This window comes from Molothrus aeneus, chromosome 8, assembly GCF_037042795.1.
Source record: "Molothrus aeneus isolate 106 chromosome 8, BPBGC_Maene_1.0, whole genome shotgun sequence".
In the NCBI taxonomy this organism is placed as follows: domain Eukaryota; kingdom Metazoa; phylum Chordata; class Aves; order Passeriformes; family Icteridae; genus Molothrus; species Molothrus aeneus.
This window is the reverse complement of record NC_089653.1, coordinates 23,343,726-23,362,590: the sequence shown is the minus strand read 5'-3', so window position 1 is coordinate 23,362,590 and position 18,865 is coordinate 23,343,726. Positions and strand designations below refer to the sequence as shown.

Here is an 18,865-nt window from a genome sequence, read left to right as displayed (position 1 = left end):
AAGAGGACAGCGACTGGAAATCATCAATCTTTATCCAATTACTTGTCTTTCTTCCCGTAAGCACCCAGTTTCTGATGGGCACCAACACAGGCTCAGTGTGAGGCTCCTGCTAAAGGAGACCCCTTCCAGCTGCCCGCTCCACAGCAAGGGTGTCTCTAAAATGAATTTGCTCCTGACCTTGCTCCATTTGCAGCTGCCCATGAGGGTAACCTGCAGTTAGTACCCATTGACCTTAATATGTTGGTGGTTCGTGGTCTGATCCATGATCTGGGGGCACAGCAGGAGGATTCTTCAGGATAGAGGCTACCACAAACTCCTGTTTGTTATCCTCTAGGAAACAAACAGCTCAAGTCCTTAAGTTTTTTTATAAACTCAAGCCCTGTGTGTAGCTTGCACCATGTAATCTACTGGCCCTACACAGCCCAGGGAATTTTGAGTTGCTGTCTAGGACATGTGAAAAACATGTAAAGATACTCAGACAGATTATTACCCTTCATTTCACTTAACACAGGTGGTTCTTTATGTGGCAAAGGAAAGACTCCTCACAGTGCTTCATTCTACCACATGAACATCATCAGCAACAGTCAGGCCTGCTGAGGAATGCTTTCAGTTGGCCCGACCCGGATCCTGCAAGTTACAAATCCTTGGAGGAATCTGGATGCTGAAAGATCACATTTCATCTCAAGTATTTTCCTTTTTATAAACAGCAGTGGTTCCAAACCAATCCTCTTGGAGAAGTCATCCTTTGCATTTGTTTGTTTTTCACTTTTTAATTCAGCAAAGTCACAGTGAGTGGGAACCAAACACCCTGTTGCTGTGCCAGGAGCTGCCATGCTCTTTGCCTCAATGGACAGTGAAGGAACACGAGCCGTCCAAAGCCTTCACTAAAGGGCCTTCAAACCAAAGTACTCCCGGGCTTCCTTGTCACTAGCAAAAATGAGCTTTGGATTAGGTTTAACTGGATAAAAGCTGGCCTGAAAGTCACTGCACAGCCAGCAGCATGCTCCCCTCACTCACACAGTGAGGAACACCCTGGCATTAAGTCAACTCTGGATTAAACAATTAGAGCCCTGAGATTTTCCTGGGGGGAGGGGAGCAGAGCAAGGGATAGGAGGGCTGTTCTACAAGCCAAGGAAAGTTTCTTTAGAGTCTGCAGGGAGCTGTAAAAAATGGGATTAAAAATATTACATGTCATTTCTGCCACTGATCTTTGAAGTCAAGCAGAATATTTATATGGCATGCATGGGAGACGGGGTGTTAAATGTTCCCCAGGAAGACATCACATGGCAGTGGGAAGTTTAGTACCAGCTTTATAAAGCCCCCTGGCTGTTGCTGTAATGCTTCCAGACTGGTGATGGTCCTTCACACACCATGCAGGGCCAGCAGGTGAAGGCCAAGTAGCAGATGTGAAACAGCCCTGCCTGCTTACCAAACCCATTAAAGGAGGCCCATACAACAGATTGTTCAAAAGTATATGTGCTACCACCACTTTCAGCCTTTCTGAAAGCAGGGAAGGTGATGTGCTAGGAGCTGCTGGTGAGGACTAATTTATGCACGGCATGGAGGAAACCCTGCCACCTGGCCTGGGGGCTGCACTGCTTTCATTTGGGGTGCTCAGATACTCTGCTGGAAAAGATGCTGATGGAAATCAAAACACAGAGTCTCCCTTAATACCTATCCCTGTCTAGTATTTCTTGCAATCCCTTCTCTCAGTGCCTCAGTAGCTCACAGCAGATGTGAAGGCTTAGCATGGCCTCAAGTCTATGGATGGGGCAGGGCTGCAGCCTGCAGGCTGAGGGGAGGATCAAAGACAAGCTGCAGGATGGGCTGAGCTCTCTGGGACAGTACATGGAAGATACAGGAATGATGCAGCCTTACTTCCTCTGGAGAATTCAGATCTTCTAAATCTTCCAGCATTCTCTCTACGAACTCTTCAGTCAATAGGATCTGCAAAGGAAATACAGTATTTTATGCTTTACACTCTTAGTTTTAGCTAATTGCAGGAACAGCATGACTTCTGCACAGAGCAGACTGTACGAGCTCACTCCTTCCCCTATGTCCTTCTTTACCGCAATACAAAGGTTTGAGGGTAAGGAGCTCCTAACTTTGTCTTCCACCCCAACCACTGAAAAAAATGTTGAAATTACACAGCAATCTTTTTTGACCCTCAATTATCTCCCTCGGTCTAAAATTAGAGGCTCGGCTTTAGACAGAAAGAGTGGGGAAGGAGGAAAAAGGGTCAAGATAACAACTGTTGGAGAGACAGTGGGAGATAGCCACTTTCATCTGATCCATTGAAGTCAAGCTCACAGTTTAATCAGGAAATAGCAGCATAGGAAGAGACAGAGATCCATACAGAGCTGGTGCTCTGGGCATGGGGAAGGGCCTGACCACAGTACAGCACATTGTTCACATGAACCAGATGCTGGGTATGGGAAGTGTTCCCAGAGGTGCCCACGCAAGGCACCCCCATATTGTGACGGCACATGCCCATCCTGCGTGCCTGTGCTGGGAAAGCTTTTGGTTCATCTCAGAGCAGGCTGGCAAGCATGAAGCAGTCCAAGAAAACAGCTGCTGTCAAGTCAAAAGTCCTGGATGAGGACCACGACCCCAGCACCATGAAGTCCCCCAAGTCACAGAAACCAGAAACATCATGGGGGAAATCAGCCCTGGAAATTCAAGCAGAGGAACTCCCACCCTCTTTAAAAAAATATGTGATAGGCAAAAGCAAACACATCCTGCCCTCTTCACAAGAGCCGCAAAGGCCAGAGCTCCAGGCAGGACAGCTGGTTTGGCACAGGAGCAGAGACGGCCGTGCAGGACCAGGCAAACATCCCCACGCAGTGAGGGGGCCTTGGAGCAGCATTCCTGGGAGTTAGGTTGCAGCAGCATCCAGTGGATTATTATTTCCATTTTAGCCTACAGGTTTGTTTCTTTCCCTCTGCTCCTCCTTTCCTTCCTCTGGTGCACCCTTTCCTCCTTTCTGGCATTATTTTCCATCCAGAAGAGCCCACCATTCCCATGCCCCCTTTCTCACCCTTCCTCTCCCTGTTCTTCCCAGCCATGAGCCCTGTGCTCCAGAGAAGGGACTGTTCTAGCACCAAACAGTGGTGGAGCCAAGTAGCCAGTTGCACTGCTCTCCAGCTCACATCTGGAAGAGGGGTAGCCAGGCTGTCCCACTGCCCTGCAGGAAGCCCACCTCCTGTGTCCACTGGCTGCTTAGGGCCAGTGGAGAGTGAGTGACTGCCAGGATGCCATGGGCAAGTGGAAGCCTCTGGGCTCCATTTTGGCAACACATAAGCAGGACTATTGAACAGAAAGAGAAATTGAATACTCTGGTCTCCCTTTCTTCTTTTTTTGGGCAAGACAAGAGATCCAAAAACCACTAAATTCAAATCCAAGGTGTCTGCAGTCCTCTCCTCTCAACATTGCCACTCTGCTGCCACTACACACAGATTTCCTGGGGGATGATGGAAACATCCCCTCTCCACTACATTCCTCTCTTCACTTAGCTTCAACCTGCAGCAGGCTCCAGGCCAGGGTTTATGACCAAGCTGCTCAGCATGAATGCAGGCACCTTTACCAGGCCTTTCTGATCATACCCTGAGCCTGAAAAGCTCTGCTTCAGCTTGGAGCCAGCAGCTTGCTGCTTTGGACAGGACTCTGCAACCTGGCACCAATCTGCAGACTGGCAAGCTGAGGAACATTGCAGTGAAACACGCAGTGCCACCGCAAACTGCTGCAGTCTCCTTGCAGGGGGCTGCAACTCTTCTGCCTCTTGGACTGGATACACTAATTTGCTGGCTGTTTGCAGGAGGAGGAGGGAGAAGTCTGTCCCTGTTGGAGGCAGGAGGGCAACCTGATCACTCAGCTCAGGAGGAAGGGCTGGGTGGGGAGCTGGGGCTGTGCACCGAGAGGATCACTTTCTGCGGAGGTGCAGTCTGCAGTGGGGTGAGGGAATGAAAACAATTTGGCAGACATCAAAATCTACAGAACAGCCGGAAAAAGGAGGAGGAATTGGTATTCACAGCAATCAGGCCAGGAGGAAATGAATATTCAGCCATCCACGGATGAGCAAAAATGCCAGAGGTTGGGATGGGTGAGAGAGCAGGAATGAGGAGCTGCAGCTTTGGCAGGGAGACTGGAAGTCAAGCACAGCAGGGAAGACCCCTGGGCACTCCCAAGGTGCCACAGGCAGGAGAGAAATGGGAGCCACATATGCAAGGCAGCCAGCTGCTCTGAGGCTGTAGGAAGACAAGACAGGGTATGCAGGGGTAAACAGCAAAGGGTGGAGAGAATGAAGGAGGGGACAGGTCAGGTCTTGGCTAAGGACAAACCTACATGGAGCACTGTGCCTAGCCCCAAAACTGGGGTATGATGCCTTAAGATGGCTGAGCCTGTCTACAGCTCACTGCCGTCTCTCATGAATTTTGGTAATCCAGCTGAAATAGAAGCACAAATTCCACTGAAGCACTGAGCTGAACTGGCTCCCTGAAAGGTCTGACAAGTGGAGCGAGACAGGAGACCACAACTCAGCTCAGCTGCATTTGGGGGCTCAAAGCAATGGCAGCCTGCTCTGTGCAGCACGTGAGGAAAGATCACAGTGCCTTCTGCAAGCCCTGCAGGGACAGTTAACTTTGGTGGTTGGCAGGTGTCACAGGCTGCAGTGACAAACTGCTGCAGTGACATTCACACACACACAGTGTGTGTCTCAGAGCCTGTCCTTAACAGTCCAAGTCAGAAAAAAACCCACCCCAAATGCTACTACCCCGCACTGCTGGGGAGACCCGCCTTCCTTCCTGGAGAAGAAGGGACACTCCAAAGTGCAGGTGTACCCAAATGTACAAGCAGCCACGTCCCACAACACAGGAAACTGGCACTCTTGAGGTACTCCTGAGCATGCAGGGGGAAGGCATGTGCCAGCAGGACACCAACTGCTTAAGAGGGCTTGGAAGCAAGAAGTATTGTCATCCTGGATTCACGTCTAGACAAGATTTCTCCTGTTAGAAGTAGCCCAATCAAAACGGCCCAAGAGCACTAACGCCTGTGCTCATATATGGATCAGGCTGCCATCCCCATTTGCAATTAGCTAAACCACCTTTTTGCTGGTGAGAGAGTCTTATGGACAAGGCTGAAAATAAATCCAATCCTATCTCAGCGCCCTTCACTCACAATATTTCACATTTCCAGTTCTTGTAGCATGCCTGCTCCTGCACAGTATGATACCCCATTACATTAACACACACACATGTTGTATGTGCATGATATTAAAGGTGACATTCCCAGCAAATAAACATGACAGACTGCCATTGCTCTAGGCACCTAATTTAATTTCCTCTGGGATTTAAACCTTAGAAGCTCAAATTAAACAAATAGGCCTCACTCACTTTATACTTCAGAACTGAATCTGAGTTTTCCTCTGATGCTGTTGACTGATCTTATCAACAGGACACTACACAGAGATCACAATGATGAAGCAGCTTATTCCCTTCCCAAAGGAAAACAGAGCCCCACTGTTGTGCTGCACCCATGGGAAAAGCTGACACAATCTGGAGGGCAAACGAAGCCATCCCATGTGCACTGAACGAGCCTCTTCTCCCATGAAATCTCTCAGCTGGTGCTGAGGAAGCAAAGGAGCAGTCCTGAGCAGGTGTCCTGGGTGCTGCAGCAGCCCAGTCTCACAGCACTGTGTTTTCACAGCCCTGTGCAAACACCCAGCCTGCCAAAGCTGGTCACAGAGTGCAGCTCAGCCTGAGCAATGGCTGTTTGCAGTATGAACAGTGAATGGCCCTGCCAGCCAGCTGCGGGTACCTGAAACAACTCCTTGGGTGCTGCGCAGTCCTGCTCGCACCAGGATCTCCCAGACCTGACCTAGAGAGGCCTGGACATGTGCTAAACCACTGCCAGCAGATCCGGATTCCATTGGCTCTGTGTTTTGTGGCACTGAGTCATGCTACAGATGCTCGGAAGATGACAACAGCCAGAAGATAAGTCCCTGTTTTCTATCACAGGTACCTACCGCACAACTGAAGTACAAAGTTTGGGTTCTCACCACTTCACTAACAGCTGCAAGTGTCCAGACATGTTCAGAACATCAGGCTAGGCTGTCTCATTCAGGTGGATGTGCTCAGGGAACACATGCTGTCTCCCTCTCGTGGCAAGTCTCACCTGAGCTTGCTGAAATCTACTTCTTATTCACAGGGCTCACCTATGGGTCACCTGAAGGAGTTTGTGTTGAAGCTTTCTGTGTTGGAGCTTTCATACTCACATCTGGCTGAGTATCATGACTTGTTACAGGTACTCAGCTGCAGGCATATGGAAATGGATGAAATCTAAAAGTGTACACAAGATCATGGGGCTCCAGATGAGTTTGGCTGACATTGAAAGCACCTGGTGCTTAGTAAAACATTAAAGATTTTATAGCTAGCTTACAGGTAACACCCCACAGTTAACACCCCATCTCTCACTACAGGGTTCAACACTGCCATGAGGGATTGACATTCTCAGCTCAGAAAAGGCTCCTGGGGACAGAGGTCACACCAATGCTGAATGCCGGGCACAGCTGGCAAGACTTTGATCAAGGAAGACTCTCAGAGGCTGAGATAGGAATCAAGCTGCACCTCTGCCCAACTTAAGGAAACATGCTTTGCCCAGGGCAAGACACAAGAAAATAAATGGCCCAGCTACACTGAAGCAGAGGCTTTCACTGATAATACTCAATTTTCTTGCCTACCTAGGAAAAAACCAATCACACACTTTGCCCTAGTGCTCTGTTTGCATTAAACACTGCAAGTTGCTTTTCTAGCAAGTTTGTCAAAGAAAGGAAACCATGTTTTATTAGTTCTGGACTTAGTACAGAGCTGGCCTGTATGTCCAGCCAGAGAAGGTGAGGACACATTGCAATAACCCCTATGTAAACCACACCAACCCTTGTAAGAAACTGTTCATCCATTGGGTGCTATGCCTGGAACAGGTGGAACAGTTGTATCCTAAGCCAAATCATCTGTTACATCTGCAAATATCCAGCGACTTTTATGAGTCCTTTGCCCTGAAAATGTTTCAGCTTAATTCTTGTTGTCAACATAGCAAAAAGTTAAGTTAAACTGTGTCAGCCTTTCCCAGTGAAATTTCCACCAATAAAATCCCCTGATGGGGGGGATTGTGTTGTGCCACAGGCAGCCCCTAGCCCACCTCTCTGCTCTCTCCTTGACCTGGTTTCTTTGCACTGCTTTGCTCATGCTGCAAGGGGTTCAGGGCAGAGGTCTTGTCACCTTGTTCTACATCAGGCCAGCCCTGACACTGTCTGAAAAGGCCACGCTGCTGCCTGAATCCATCACAGCTCTCACTACAGCCTCAAAGGTACTGGTATTGCAACAAACACCTCTGATGGGAAATTCCACTGCTGCTCTTGCAGGAGATTCACACGCCCCCCTTGTAAAAGAGAAACATCCACTCACAGATGCCTCAGGGACCCTATTGCTTCACACCATGATGTTACAGTCCCAGAAGAGGAAATACAGAATGACACTGAAAGATTTTGATCTTGTGAGATCTTTTCATGACATTCTCGGTCACAAGGTTGATCCCGAGAACCTGAGCTCCTTAGACCCCAGGCTGATGAGATCTATCATGCAGTCAAGGCTTCTTTGATTCAATACATAAAATTTGGCTCAGCTGGGGAAAGGGCTGTCAAGGAAGCCAAGACAACAGGCAAATCCAATTCTTTCAGAGAGAAAAAGCAAAGGAAGAACAGACATTTCAAGGAATGCACTAAGTGGGTGGAAGACAACCTACACAAAGTAGCCAAAATCAAAGTCTCCTTTGAATGGCAAGGGAGGGGTATTAGGTGGCAGGATAGACAGCCAGTCAGATCAAGAAGGATGAAAGAACCTGACTCATCCAAAACTAGCCTGGACAAAGTACTAGAGAACATGCTGCAGGAGAGTTGACATTGGGAGGATCATCATGTTCTAACGGTGCATTTCTACCCTAGATGAAATGTCTCATTCAGCTGTGAGGGAGAAGAACACAAAGGGATAATGCAGTAAGGTTTTGGGGAGTGTTTGGAGTACACGATAAACTTACTGGAAAACTGCTAGCTTACATTTCTAAGACGTGCTCAAGAATTTGGGGGAAGCCACTCAAAACATTCTGAAAAGTAATTTCATGAGTAGACACATAAAACAGCTTTGGAGAAGAGCAGGCTGTAGTTGTACACAGCTCAAACCAGCTTGTGGGTGTTCCTAAACTCGCCACGCTAGGAATAACACATCTATTCGAGTGTGGGGAGACCAAAAATCAAGCCTATGTCTTCATGAGAGGACATGACCCATAGCTACCACTTACAAGTGAGCATCTTCAGCAGCAGAGTAGCTCTTTCAAATGTTGCTTTGAACCTCTGTTGCTGCCATTATGCCAATGTGCATAAATGATTTAACATGTGGTCGAGCAGAGAAAAGAACCAGATGTGCTCATTTCCAGGGGAATGTCCTGACTCTACCGGAACAAAGTCATTCTCTTGTGCACTCTGTCTCTGTGACTAATTCAGTTTTTTATATGATGTGGAACAACTCCAATTGGAAGAGCTGAGGAAGAACCAAAATACCCTATAGCTGTAGTGCCCATAAAGCAAAGAAGTAGAAATAGGGGTTCAAATTAAAGAAAAGAAATAAAGTATGAGTTTCTCATATCCTATGCAAGCATTAGATCCCTAAAATATTGATTAGAGGAGGAAAACTTCTAACACCTCCAGCCCTATTCTGCAAAACCAGATTTTTCCCCTGTTTTTATTGAAGAAAACTTTCTTATTTCTTATTTCTGGTTTCATTCAACATAAAAGGATTTTATTTCAGCTTTTGGTCTCTTTAAGGCTTTTGTTTCAGCAAGAAAAACTGAAAATATTTAAAGATTGGGCTCAAACTGATCTTCTTTCCCAGATTTTTCACTTAGGTTGCCAAACCAAAAGAATGGATCGTCCCCCATGACCCTGCTCACAGTAATCCCCTCTCTGCTGTGACTGCCAGCATAGATAGCACATGTTGATAGCTCCTGCATGCTGGATGCTTCCCACGGCTTCCATGTACCTATCCTGCCTACAGGCACATTTAACATTTTCTATGAAAGGTTTGACCTTGCTGTCCTAAGCCTCAACTTATTTTTCCATGCTGGATGCCTTGTTTTTCATTTTTTTTCTAAAGGTTTTAAGGGAAAAAGGAATCAAGAGAGGTATTTTGGAAAAAGTGTATTTTGACAGTACTAGCAAATTCATATGATAATTTTGTTGGCACAAGAACCACCCCTTATGAAGAGGGTGATGAAGATTAGCAAATGAGTGCTCTGGAGGACAAGGGAAAGTCTTTCTCCTGATCATGAAAATGCTTTGCTAAGTCAGAAGTCTCTGAAAGTACTGTTTGCCCATAGCTTTCATGAGAAATGAAGGGTCCTCCTTCACTGAGCACATCCCAGCCCAAGGCCACTCTTCCTCAAAATAGGGCAGAGGTAGCTAAGGAGTGATTTTTCCTCTAATCATGCCTCTGAGAGGCGAGGGACTGCTATGTCACCAGGCACATCAGGACTAATGGCAGGGAAACTCTCCAGCACTCAGTGTTTCTGCTGGAAATCAGACCATGTGGAGGAGGAGGAGAAGGAATTTTCCATCTTGAATGAAGGGGAGGAGAGGAAAGCAGAGACGGGCCAGAATGAGGGGAAGACAGAGACACAGAAAAACAGGATGAAGGGCAGATCAGATGCCAAAGCTGGGGACAACAAAGGGCAAGGAGCCTGGAGAACCCCATTTCCACAGCCCTAACATCTACATGCTGTCAGATGGACATTGGGAACCTACTGGCAAGGGAGGTGAGCAAAGAGGACCCCCCAGCAGTGCCTGCTGCCAGAGGATAACACCCCACCACTGCTGTGATCTCTTCAGCTCACACAGAGACACTCACATTGTGCTGAGAATCAGGGGGTGCCAAGTGCCAATGATCCATAGCCTCCACCTGCCTAACAGGATTAGTCCCAAACCCAAGTACATTACCTGGAAAAAATATCCTCTGCACTCAGAGATGAGTGACATTGGGCATACAAAACTTGGGAAATTGCTGCACAGAAATGATGGCATGCTAATTTGGTGCCAGCACATGTCTCTGCCTTATGAAACAAATCTGTAATCACAGGAATACCTGCAGTTTTTCTCCAGCAAGACCTCTGCCCAGCTCAGTCCTCAGGATGGTTCTGCTCACTGAATGCAGCATTAGTCATCATTTCTTTTCATTATCATTCAACTTGCTTCCCCATTCTCTCCTACTCTCTTCCCCTTTATTTAGTATGCTCCATCCACCTACTGCCAGCATGGATAACACTGGAAGTACCTAATCTTACTGTCCACCACTCTCAGCCTCTGATGTGCTTGGCCTCACATTTCTGCAAGGCAGGGAAGTGTTCCCCTCCGTACAGCAGATGGGGGATGGAGACTCAAGGAAGTAGAGACTTAAAAGTCACAGAGAAAATCTGCAAGAGCAGGAAACTGAACATGGGTCTTTGACCACAGCTCCCAGGCTGAATCCCTGCCCCAAAGAAATCCTATCTCTCTCCTGACCTGCAAGAATAAATTTTAATCTCTTCCTGAAATTGTTTCTGCTGTTCATCTGTGGAGAATGCCTGGCAAGCACTGAATTCATTGCATTCTTCACAGGATGACTGGAAGAATGTTCTTCTGAACAGACATAGGAAAATAAGTGAAGAAAAAGTTGAATCTGAATGTCTACTTCTTGTGAGTGCCCATCTCAAGACTTGCAGATTCCTGTTTTCCAGTCCACTTAGTCCTGTGTAGCACAGAGGTATGAACAAGGGAATTCCTCCTGACCTCCACTTGTTGCTTGGAACACAGATCAGACTTCAGGTTTGAGCTGGGCATCCAGAAAATGAGGAACACAAAGTCACTTGCCAGGTGAGAATATTTTAGCTTAAGACTCTGGAATAAGAATAGTAGAGGCAGGAACAGGACCCAGTTCTCCAGGGCAACGTTTAACAGGCTTCACTATATGACTACTGTGATTTTTTTGCAATTACCTGCCTCATTCATTACACACTTTCCAATTTTAACAAATAAAGTGGAAATCATGTAGGAAAGAGTCTACTTTACTCCACGCTCCTGATTCATCCCCCAAACATACTGCATCTCTGTGCAGAGAATGAGGCAAGCACACTCTGTTAAAAACGTGTATGATTCTTCAATTAGATATTGCATTGAAATGCATATGTGTAACAGGGGCAAGGCTAAAGTGCAGAGATATTTCTTACATTCTGTGTGCTGGATTTTACAGTTAACGAGGACTCTAACTATAGGTTTGTTTTTACTGCACTGTATTGGCTTGTATGTCAGAGTCTGCAGTAGTATCTGATGCGTAACATGCACGTTGCACTTGATCAAAGGCTTGAATGTCATCTTCCTGCCTAGAACAATGACTGCCTAAAGCAGCAGGAGCAGAAATTATCTAAAGGTAGAGTTAAACAAACCTCCTTCTCCCCTCTGGGGAGAGTAAGCAGTCCAGGTGAGCTAGGCAGGAGGGGAGAACAGCCTGCTTTGTGCTAGATGGGCAGAGAGCTCCACATAAAAGCAGAGGAGCTTTGCAGAAGCATGTCCTGACTCCCATCACTGGAGACTTAATGATGGTAATTCCCAAAGGATGATGCATGCTGACAGGCTTTGACACAAACTACCCCAGGATAATATTAATATGTATTAAAGGCTCAGGCAACTTTATTGGGATGGGCTTGATCAGTAACACATTTCAACAGAGCGTCTCTATCATCTGTCGGAACAAAAGTAAGGGAGGGAGAGAGAACACACGCACAACCTCACCTTGCTTTGGGAATCTTTTAGAGACAAACAAGGTCAATCTGTGATGAATTGCACACTTGGCACAGCTCAGATGTTGGACCAAGGACGCTCCACCACAAATCCGAATGTCACTGTGAGGCAGTTTATGTTGGAGTCTGTCTGCATGATCAGCATCCTTAACCCTCCAGCATGGGCCAGACACCTCCTGCACAGCCTTTCCCTGTGCATCTGGAACATCTACCCCTTGGAAAGCAGAGGAGAGGTGCTTAGGAGGCAATGTGGGGGCTCTGCAGTCACAGCACTGGAGGTAGGGGGAGTGGAAGAAAGAACCCCGGAAGCCTTTGATCATGTGTAATGTTAATTCAAGTGTTACACATCAGAGACTTTGCCACAGTAACTAGCATATAAACAGGAGTCTAGTGTTAACAAGGAGGACTTCTTGAATATGTTTGTACATTTCTGAGTTAAAGCAATTTCCCTATTCAACAATACATGACATAGTGGAAGGAGTTCAGAAATAAACCAGCCTAACATGCTTAGACCTTTAATAGAATTTAGCTTCTTAGAACTAATTAGATGTTACTTTAATGAAAAAAAAAATTCCAAGTACTTGGGAAAGGTGCCAATTTGACAGCTCTGGAGAATGAAATAATCTAATCATCCCCAGAGCACGGGCAGCAGCAGGACAGGCTTCCCCTACTAACATGCCTCAAACGTGACCTGGAAAGACTGTTGATAGAATTGGGGCGTACAATCTCTCTGGTCTAATGACTCCTTACTTTTTCTGCTGAGACTGCTAAAATGGTTCCCGCTGAGTACCAGCTGTGGTGGTGATATGGACACCTGTCTGGTTGGAATGGTGCTGGGACCTGCCAAACTCCTGTCATCTGCTAACCCTCCATCAGAGCCCAGTGACTCTCAGCTCATTGCTCAGGCCAGGCAGCGGGGGCTGATAGACAGCAGCTCTCTGGCCTGTCCCACCTTGGACATGCTCCACTCCAGCCCACAAGATGTAAACAGGAGGTACTGTGTTTAGTCTGCAGGTTTGGGCTCTCACTGCACCAAAGCTCAGACTCAAGAAAACTAAGTCTCTAGCTCCTACGGAGCTGAGGCCGGGATTTTTAAGGCTCTTATTTATACCCTAAGATAGGGAAAAAGTCCACAGGAGGAAAAGCTTGCCATGTCTCCTCTTCTCCACAGTTCCTCCATTTACTTGTCTTTGCAACATGCCCCTGCATTGCAGTAATGTGCTTTCAGCCACCAATTCTCCTTGGAGCTCCTTGCTGTGCCTGGGGTCCCAAGCAAGGGAGGAGAAAAATCCTCTCTGGGCCTTGCTGTGAAAGCTTAGCAGGGCTTGCCAACTCAGCCAGCCCAGGCTGCAATGGACTAAACCAAACACAGCTCGCCTCCTTGGAAATTTTATGCACCACAACTTCTTTTACTTCTGAAGCAAAGCCACATAAACCTCCCCCTCCCCTGCTCCCAACACCACAAGGAACGGCTGAGCGCGGATCAAGTCTTCCCTTGCATACTAAGCCAAGAGTCTCAGACACTCCCACATCTCACAACCGGGTGCTACTCCTCTTGTCCCAGGCTGCTTTTAGCCTCCCTTCCTCCCCCTTCAGCCTGTCCTCCTTTCTACTCAACACAGGACAGGGCAGGGGCCAGCAGCCGAGCTGCTTATGTCAGACAAGAAGATCCAATACATTGGCCTTGTGTAGGAGACAAGTGAGGGAACTTGTTTCTCCTTCTCCCTACCATCTGAGCCAGCAATTCTTCACCTTTCCATCCCACCTACTCCAAAAATCTTACACGTTTTTCAGCACCAAAATAAGAGGCATGAAAACAGCCAGGTTCATAAGGGTTAACATGTCTGTATGGTGAGATAATTATTGCCATTCTTCGCTGTTTAGAGGTTACCTGACTACTCTACCTATCAATATATTTCAAGATGTGATGCAAATGCAAACAAACACTCATGTTTGGAGTTAACACAGTCACAAGATCCTGTGTATCATGTATTGGCAAGCACAGGAACCAACAGCAAATGACCCACCCTTAAACCTGACTCTTTGCTGTTAATCATTATAGGAGCATTGCACTTTCCAGTCAGAACAATCAAAGCAGGCTCTTCGAAAATCCCTGCACGAGATGGGTCTGGTCGAGATCAGCTCCTTTACAAGTCATACAGATTCCAAGGTATGATGTCCTCCAGACCTAAGAATGTAGACTGCAGAATGCCTTGAAAACGAGTCATTGGAAGGCTAACTGCAACACTGCAATGCTGAAACAACCCCCTGTCTTCAAAACAGAAGGGGAAGCAGGAATGCCACAGTTACAGTGAAGGCAGAGACATAGTGCACACATAGTCCCTCAGCAATGGGCTTTTCTGCATTAACACATTCCCTCAAGATTTTTTTTTCCACAATATGCTTATAACCATAAAGAAATTCAAGGGTAGAACAGCGCTACACTGTCAGATCATTAGTGCATCACTGCTCTAGGGCTGACCCTCAACTTCAAGCAGATGGGGATTTTCCAGGGAAAATCTGTGACACCAAGAACATGTGGGTGCAAAAATGTGTGGGTGCTTCAAGCAACCACAAGCTTTTATCAAAGAATCAATAGAAAAGAGCTAAAACTGAAAGGCATTGCTCTCTGTGCTGCTCTCCTGTTAAGGATGATCAAACTGAGATCTTGGCTCTGCAGGATCACAGTCCCACAGCTTTCTAGCTCTTCTGCCCTGGCTCCATTCTTGTTTAGGTCATTCCACTCTGCCTCCCCAAATTCCTTTCTGGAAAAAATCAAGAATAAATACAGCCTGTAAAGTGTTCACCGACTTCAGAAATGGATACTACTGTATTCACAGATGATGTCTGAATTTTCCAGTCAATTATCTTTTTGAGTTCCACTAATATAAATAGCAGCATTTCACCATTATTTTTTGAGGCCATAATTACTGAAAATATTGTGCAAGAGCTATGAGAGATGTTGCAGAAGAAAATACAGGTTTGTTACACTTTTAAACAACATAAGCCCTTAGCAAGATAATTTTTAGGTCACAGTAAAGGAGGAAAGGGGAAAATCAGGAGACAGGTTTTCTCACTTGTAACCAAGGTCCATGGGCTGCATAGGGGTGCTCCTCTGTAGCAAAGGCTCCTTCTACTCCTGTTGATACAAATGTGATTGCTGTATCTCCTGTAATACTTTTATATGTAAAGTGCCGTCCATGTAAGAGCCTTCCCCTGGGGAATTAAACACATGTGCATGAGTTGAGAGGGCATGCACAGCATTCAACACAACAATGGAGATACTTCACTATTGTTTCTGCCATCAGTATGGGAAACCATTTTGAAGGCAGCAAATATATATTTTTTCAGGAATATAAGAATGATTTACTCCAAAAAGCAGGTGATGAGCCTCCTTCTGAGGCAGGGAGCTACCCCTCATCTTCCTCCTTAATCTCAGGACCTTGTTACAGAACTAGAATACAACTAAACCTACTTCATGCCTATCCCCATGATGAGGTGCTGATGTATGTAAAGGCAGGGGACTAACAGTTTTCCAGCAAGATGGAAACTACAGAAGAGAATCCAGACTCCACATTGTGTGGGAATGTGAAGACACATTTCTAAGAAGGCTCATTTCTGTGACAACACCTAGTAATCAATTGTCCTGGTGTTTGACAAATGTCACCTGTATTACTTAAGCAAATGCCTAGAAAACACACATACAGTGTGTTTTGACCATTTACATGACCCTCTACAGTATTACTTCCCTTTTTTCATTCAATGCAAAGGAAAATCATGGCTCTGTATTTCAGCTCAAAGCATCTGTGACACCCATGCATGGCTTCTAACATGCAAGAGGGAAAGCTTCAGGTAATATATTTAGTGCCTACCAGAGTCACAGTTGCTTGGTGAGTTATGGCTGGTCAGATGAGCTAACTGATCAGGACAGACTGTTCACACATTTGTGATGTAAAATAAAATATGTTTGCATTAACTTTCCCATTGGTTTCTCAACAGGCCCAGGCAAGTGTGCACCTGCTGCTGATAACTCTGATACTACCAACATGTAACTCATTAAGCTAAAGTAACTCAATCACCTACAATCATTTGTCTTGACACGACAGTTCATTTTTATCTTAAGATACTAGAACATTTGCACAGGGATTTTAAAAATAATGCTGGCTGAAATTATGGAAAACTAGAAGCCAGTGATATGCACAGACTGAACCTTCAAAAGAAAATGTGTAGAGTATGCACACAATGTGTTGCTCCTTCAGTCATGTGACATAATTTGTCTAAAATCCACACTTGTATGCATAAACTGATTGCAAACAGGTTTTGCACAACCACTTATCTGAGTCTGTAAGTCAGAATGAATAACTTAAGGATTTCTTTGACAGAGTATGTTAAGACATCCCTTCTTTATCACAGGGTTGCTAGCATTAGACTAATAAAAAAGCCCCTATACTAACTCTGTCCTGTTTCGGCTCTCAAAAGACACTGGAAGATGTAAAAAGAATGAGAAACAATCTTAACATGATGAGCACAGAATCATGCAAAGAATCATCTGTTTTTAATGTGTTTTGGCAAAATATCTAAGCTCTGGCCTTTACAGACCCATTGCATGCATGTCTGTATGGTGAAACAATGCCACAAGGCAAAAGCAGCGTGTTAGCACAGGCTGTGGAGGAGGATGGCTTCACTCACTCACCTTAGACAGAGGGGGATGAGCGCTCCGGACTCCTGGTTAAATTTCAGGTGCACACTTTCCAGCTGTCTCGTGCGGATCAGCTCGTGAGGAATGATGGCTGCTGAGCTCTCGCTTTCCAAACTGTCCTTACGGCTTCTGAGAGAACAGATAAAATGCACAGATTCAGGATTCCAGTACTGTGTGCTATTTTGATTGCAAATATGGAAGGATTCAGTAAAACACTGTCATGAAGACAAAGACACATCTGAGTTTTCACCACTCCTGCAGAGACACAGCCTCACTCAGACTACCAGTCCCAGCATGCAGCTCTTCACCTTGATTTGACAACCTGGGCTCTGAATTGATGCATATACATGGTGCATTCCTTCCCGGTATTAAAAAAAAAATCTGGAAAGGACTGCAGCAAAACTAAAGTCTCTAGAGAGAACTCTAAACACTTTAAAATGGTTTGGAAGAATTACCAGGTGTGTCCTTCCTCCTGCTTTTGCTTTATCTTCAGGATTTTTCAGGCAGTGGCCTGCAGGAAAGACTGCAGGAAAAAAGGCACAAAAGACCAGTCCTTTGTGCCTTTTTTTGCACAGTTCAACCAAAAGGCTTTGAGAATCTCCTGTTTCCTCCAGCATCAAGTGCAACAGCCAGAAGACAAACTCTCCATGTGACAAGTAGGAGATTCACAGACTCTTCTGCCTTGTAAGTCAGGCTGCTTTAGGACAATAGTAACTTTGCTTTCTTATTCCTTCATTTCTGCAAGACCAGCATATTCTGAAGCTACAACATGGTTATGTTGTTACATGATTAGGAACTTTGCCAGACCAAATCCTCTAGATAATAAAACGATCTATCTCAAAATACTTGACCATAAACACTTTATATGTTCAAAGAGCACCAGCATGATCCCTTACTTGACAGTCTGGAACAAAGAATAAAGGACAGGATGGGTTACGACTTTAATGGATGACATGGACTGATGAGAAGTGTCTGATAAGTGATTTATATTCTTGTCACCTGGCATTCCACAAGAATTTAACAGAGGTAAGACTTTGTTAAGATAGTTTCTGCAGTACAGAATCGCCAGCGGAGAGGGACAGGGAAAGCAGGAGGACCCTGAGATTCCACATTGCAATGTACCTCCATTGTGCCACAAGAACCAAAAGCCAAACAAGGCTATCAAGCTGTGGCTCCATTTGGGAACAAGCCTGGATAAAATGCCTTAAAACAAGCCTGGATCCTTCCTCCATCCAAGCTGAACTGTCTTTAGTGTACATCTGGAAATGATTGTAAAGAATCAGCTTCACCGTCATGAGCTGACCTAGATGACACCTTTACTTGATTTTACCTTTGAGAGCTGTCCCTAAATTACTCCTACCAGCCACACACATAGCAGTGCAGTTCAGTGTGAATTTCAGTGCAGATCAGCCTGTTGCTTCTGCCAGGTCACACAGTCCCATATGAGCCCTTCACCCACGCTGCTGAGTGCCCACTCTGAAACAGCTAAACTCTGATATCTCATGGTCCAACCTGCAAAAACACTGCATGGCCAGGTCACAGACATGCAGAAAAAAGATAACAGAGCAGCTCAGCTCTCTGCAAGATAAAAACTGTAAAACATGCTCTATTTTCTTCTTTAGCAACACACAAAAGTAGTAATGAATCCAGCAGGGACATGGTACATCAGGATACAGTTTATGCACAGGGTGGGCTGATGGACTGACAGTCAGCAGAGTGTCAGTTTAGTGGGTTAACTCTGAAGCAAAGACACAACATGCTTTGTAGTCTATGTGTGGCACTTAAAGTCGTGTTTAATCTACTTCAGCAAACATTTTATAGCTCTTTCTAGGTGGGGTCTTCAAAGAGTGGAGCAGGCCAGCATTTTTCAGGCTGATTACCTGAGAAGTGCAGTTACAGTTGATTAATGATCAGTTGACCTTAAGCTAAGCTTTGTCTCAACTTCCTTATCAGATCTTATATACACAGTGAGCTGTGGGAAAGTCAGCCTGTGGTCTACAGCTTCCAATCATTCATTTATCAGCCCCTACCAAAAGGGTCAGCCATTAGCAACGCATGATTTTCAGGCAAGCCTTAAACTTGCACTCCTAAATGCAGTTCCAGAATTTAGGCACTGTGGAGTGGATCAGGAGTTTTACAGCAATGTTACTGCTACAGACAAGAGACTGTGCCCTGCTCACCTGGACTAAGCGTGCCAGGCATGGGGACATCCCAGAACAGCCTCACAGGCAATCCACGGTGTGAGGTTTGTACTTCAGCAGGACAGAGAGCTGCAGGACAGCTCCCCACAACCCT

The 18,865-nt window shown here is 45.8% G+C and overlaps 1 protein-coding gene across 2 annotated transcripts in view; it reads right to left on the bottom strand.

Annotated features, from left to right (window-relative positions):
* Positions 1-18,865, bottom strand: part of SUFU (SUFU negative regulator of hedgehog signaling) — a 95,679-nt gene that overhangs the window by 7,698 nt on the left and 69,116 nt on the right. For both annotated transcript variants that reach the window (XM_066554327.1, XM_066554328.1), the window contains exons 9-11: positions 16,565-16,699; positions 14,949-15,087; positions 1,879-1,947 (exon numbers count right to left, since the gene is read on the bottom strand). In XM_066554327.1, the coding sequence (XP_066410424.1) occupies positions 1,879-1,947; positions 14,949-15,087; positions 16,565-16,699 (343 nt within the window). The remainder of the gene's footprint in view (positions 1-1,878; positions 1,948-14,948; positions 15,088-16,564; positions 16,700-18,865) is intronic.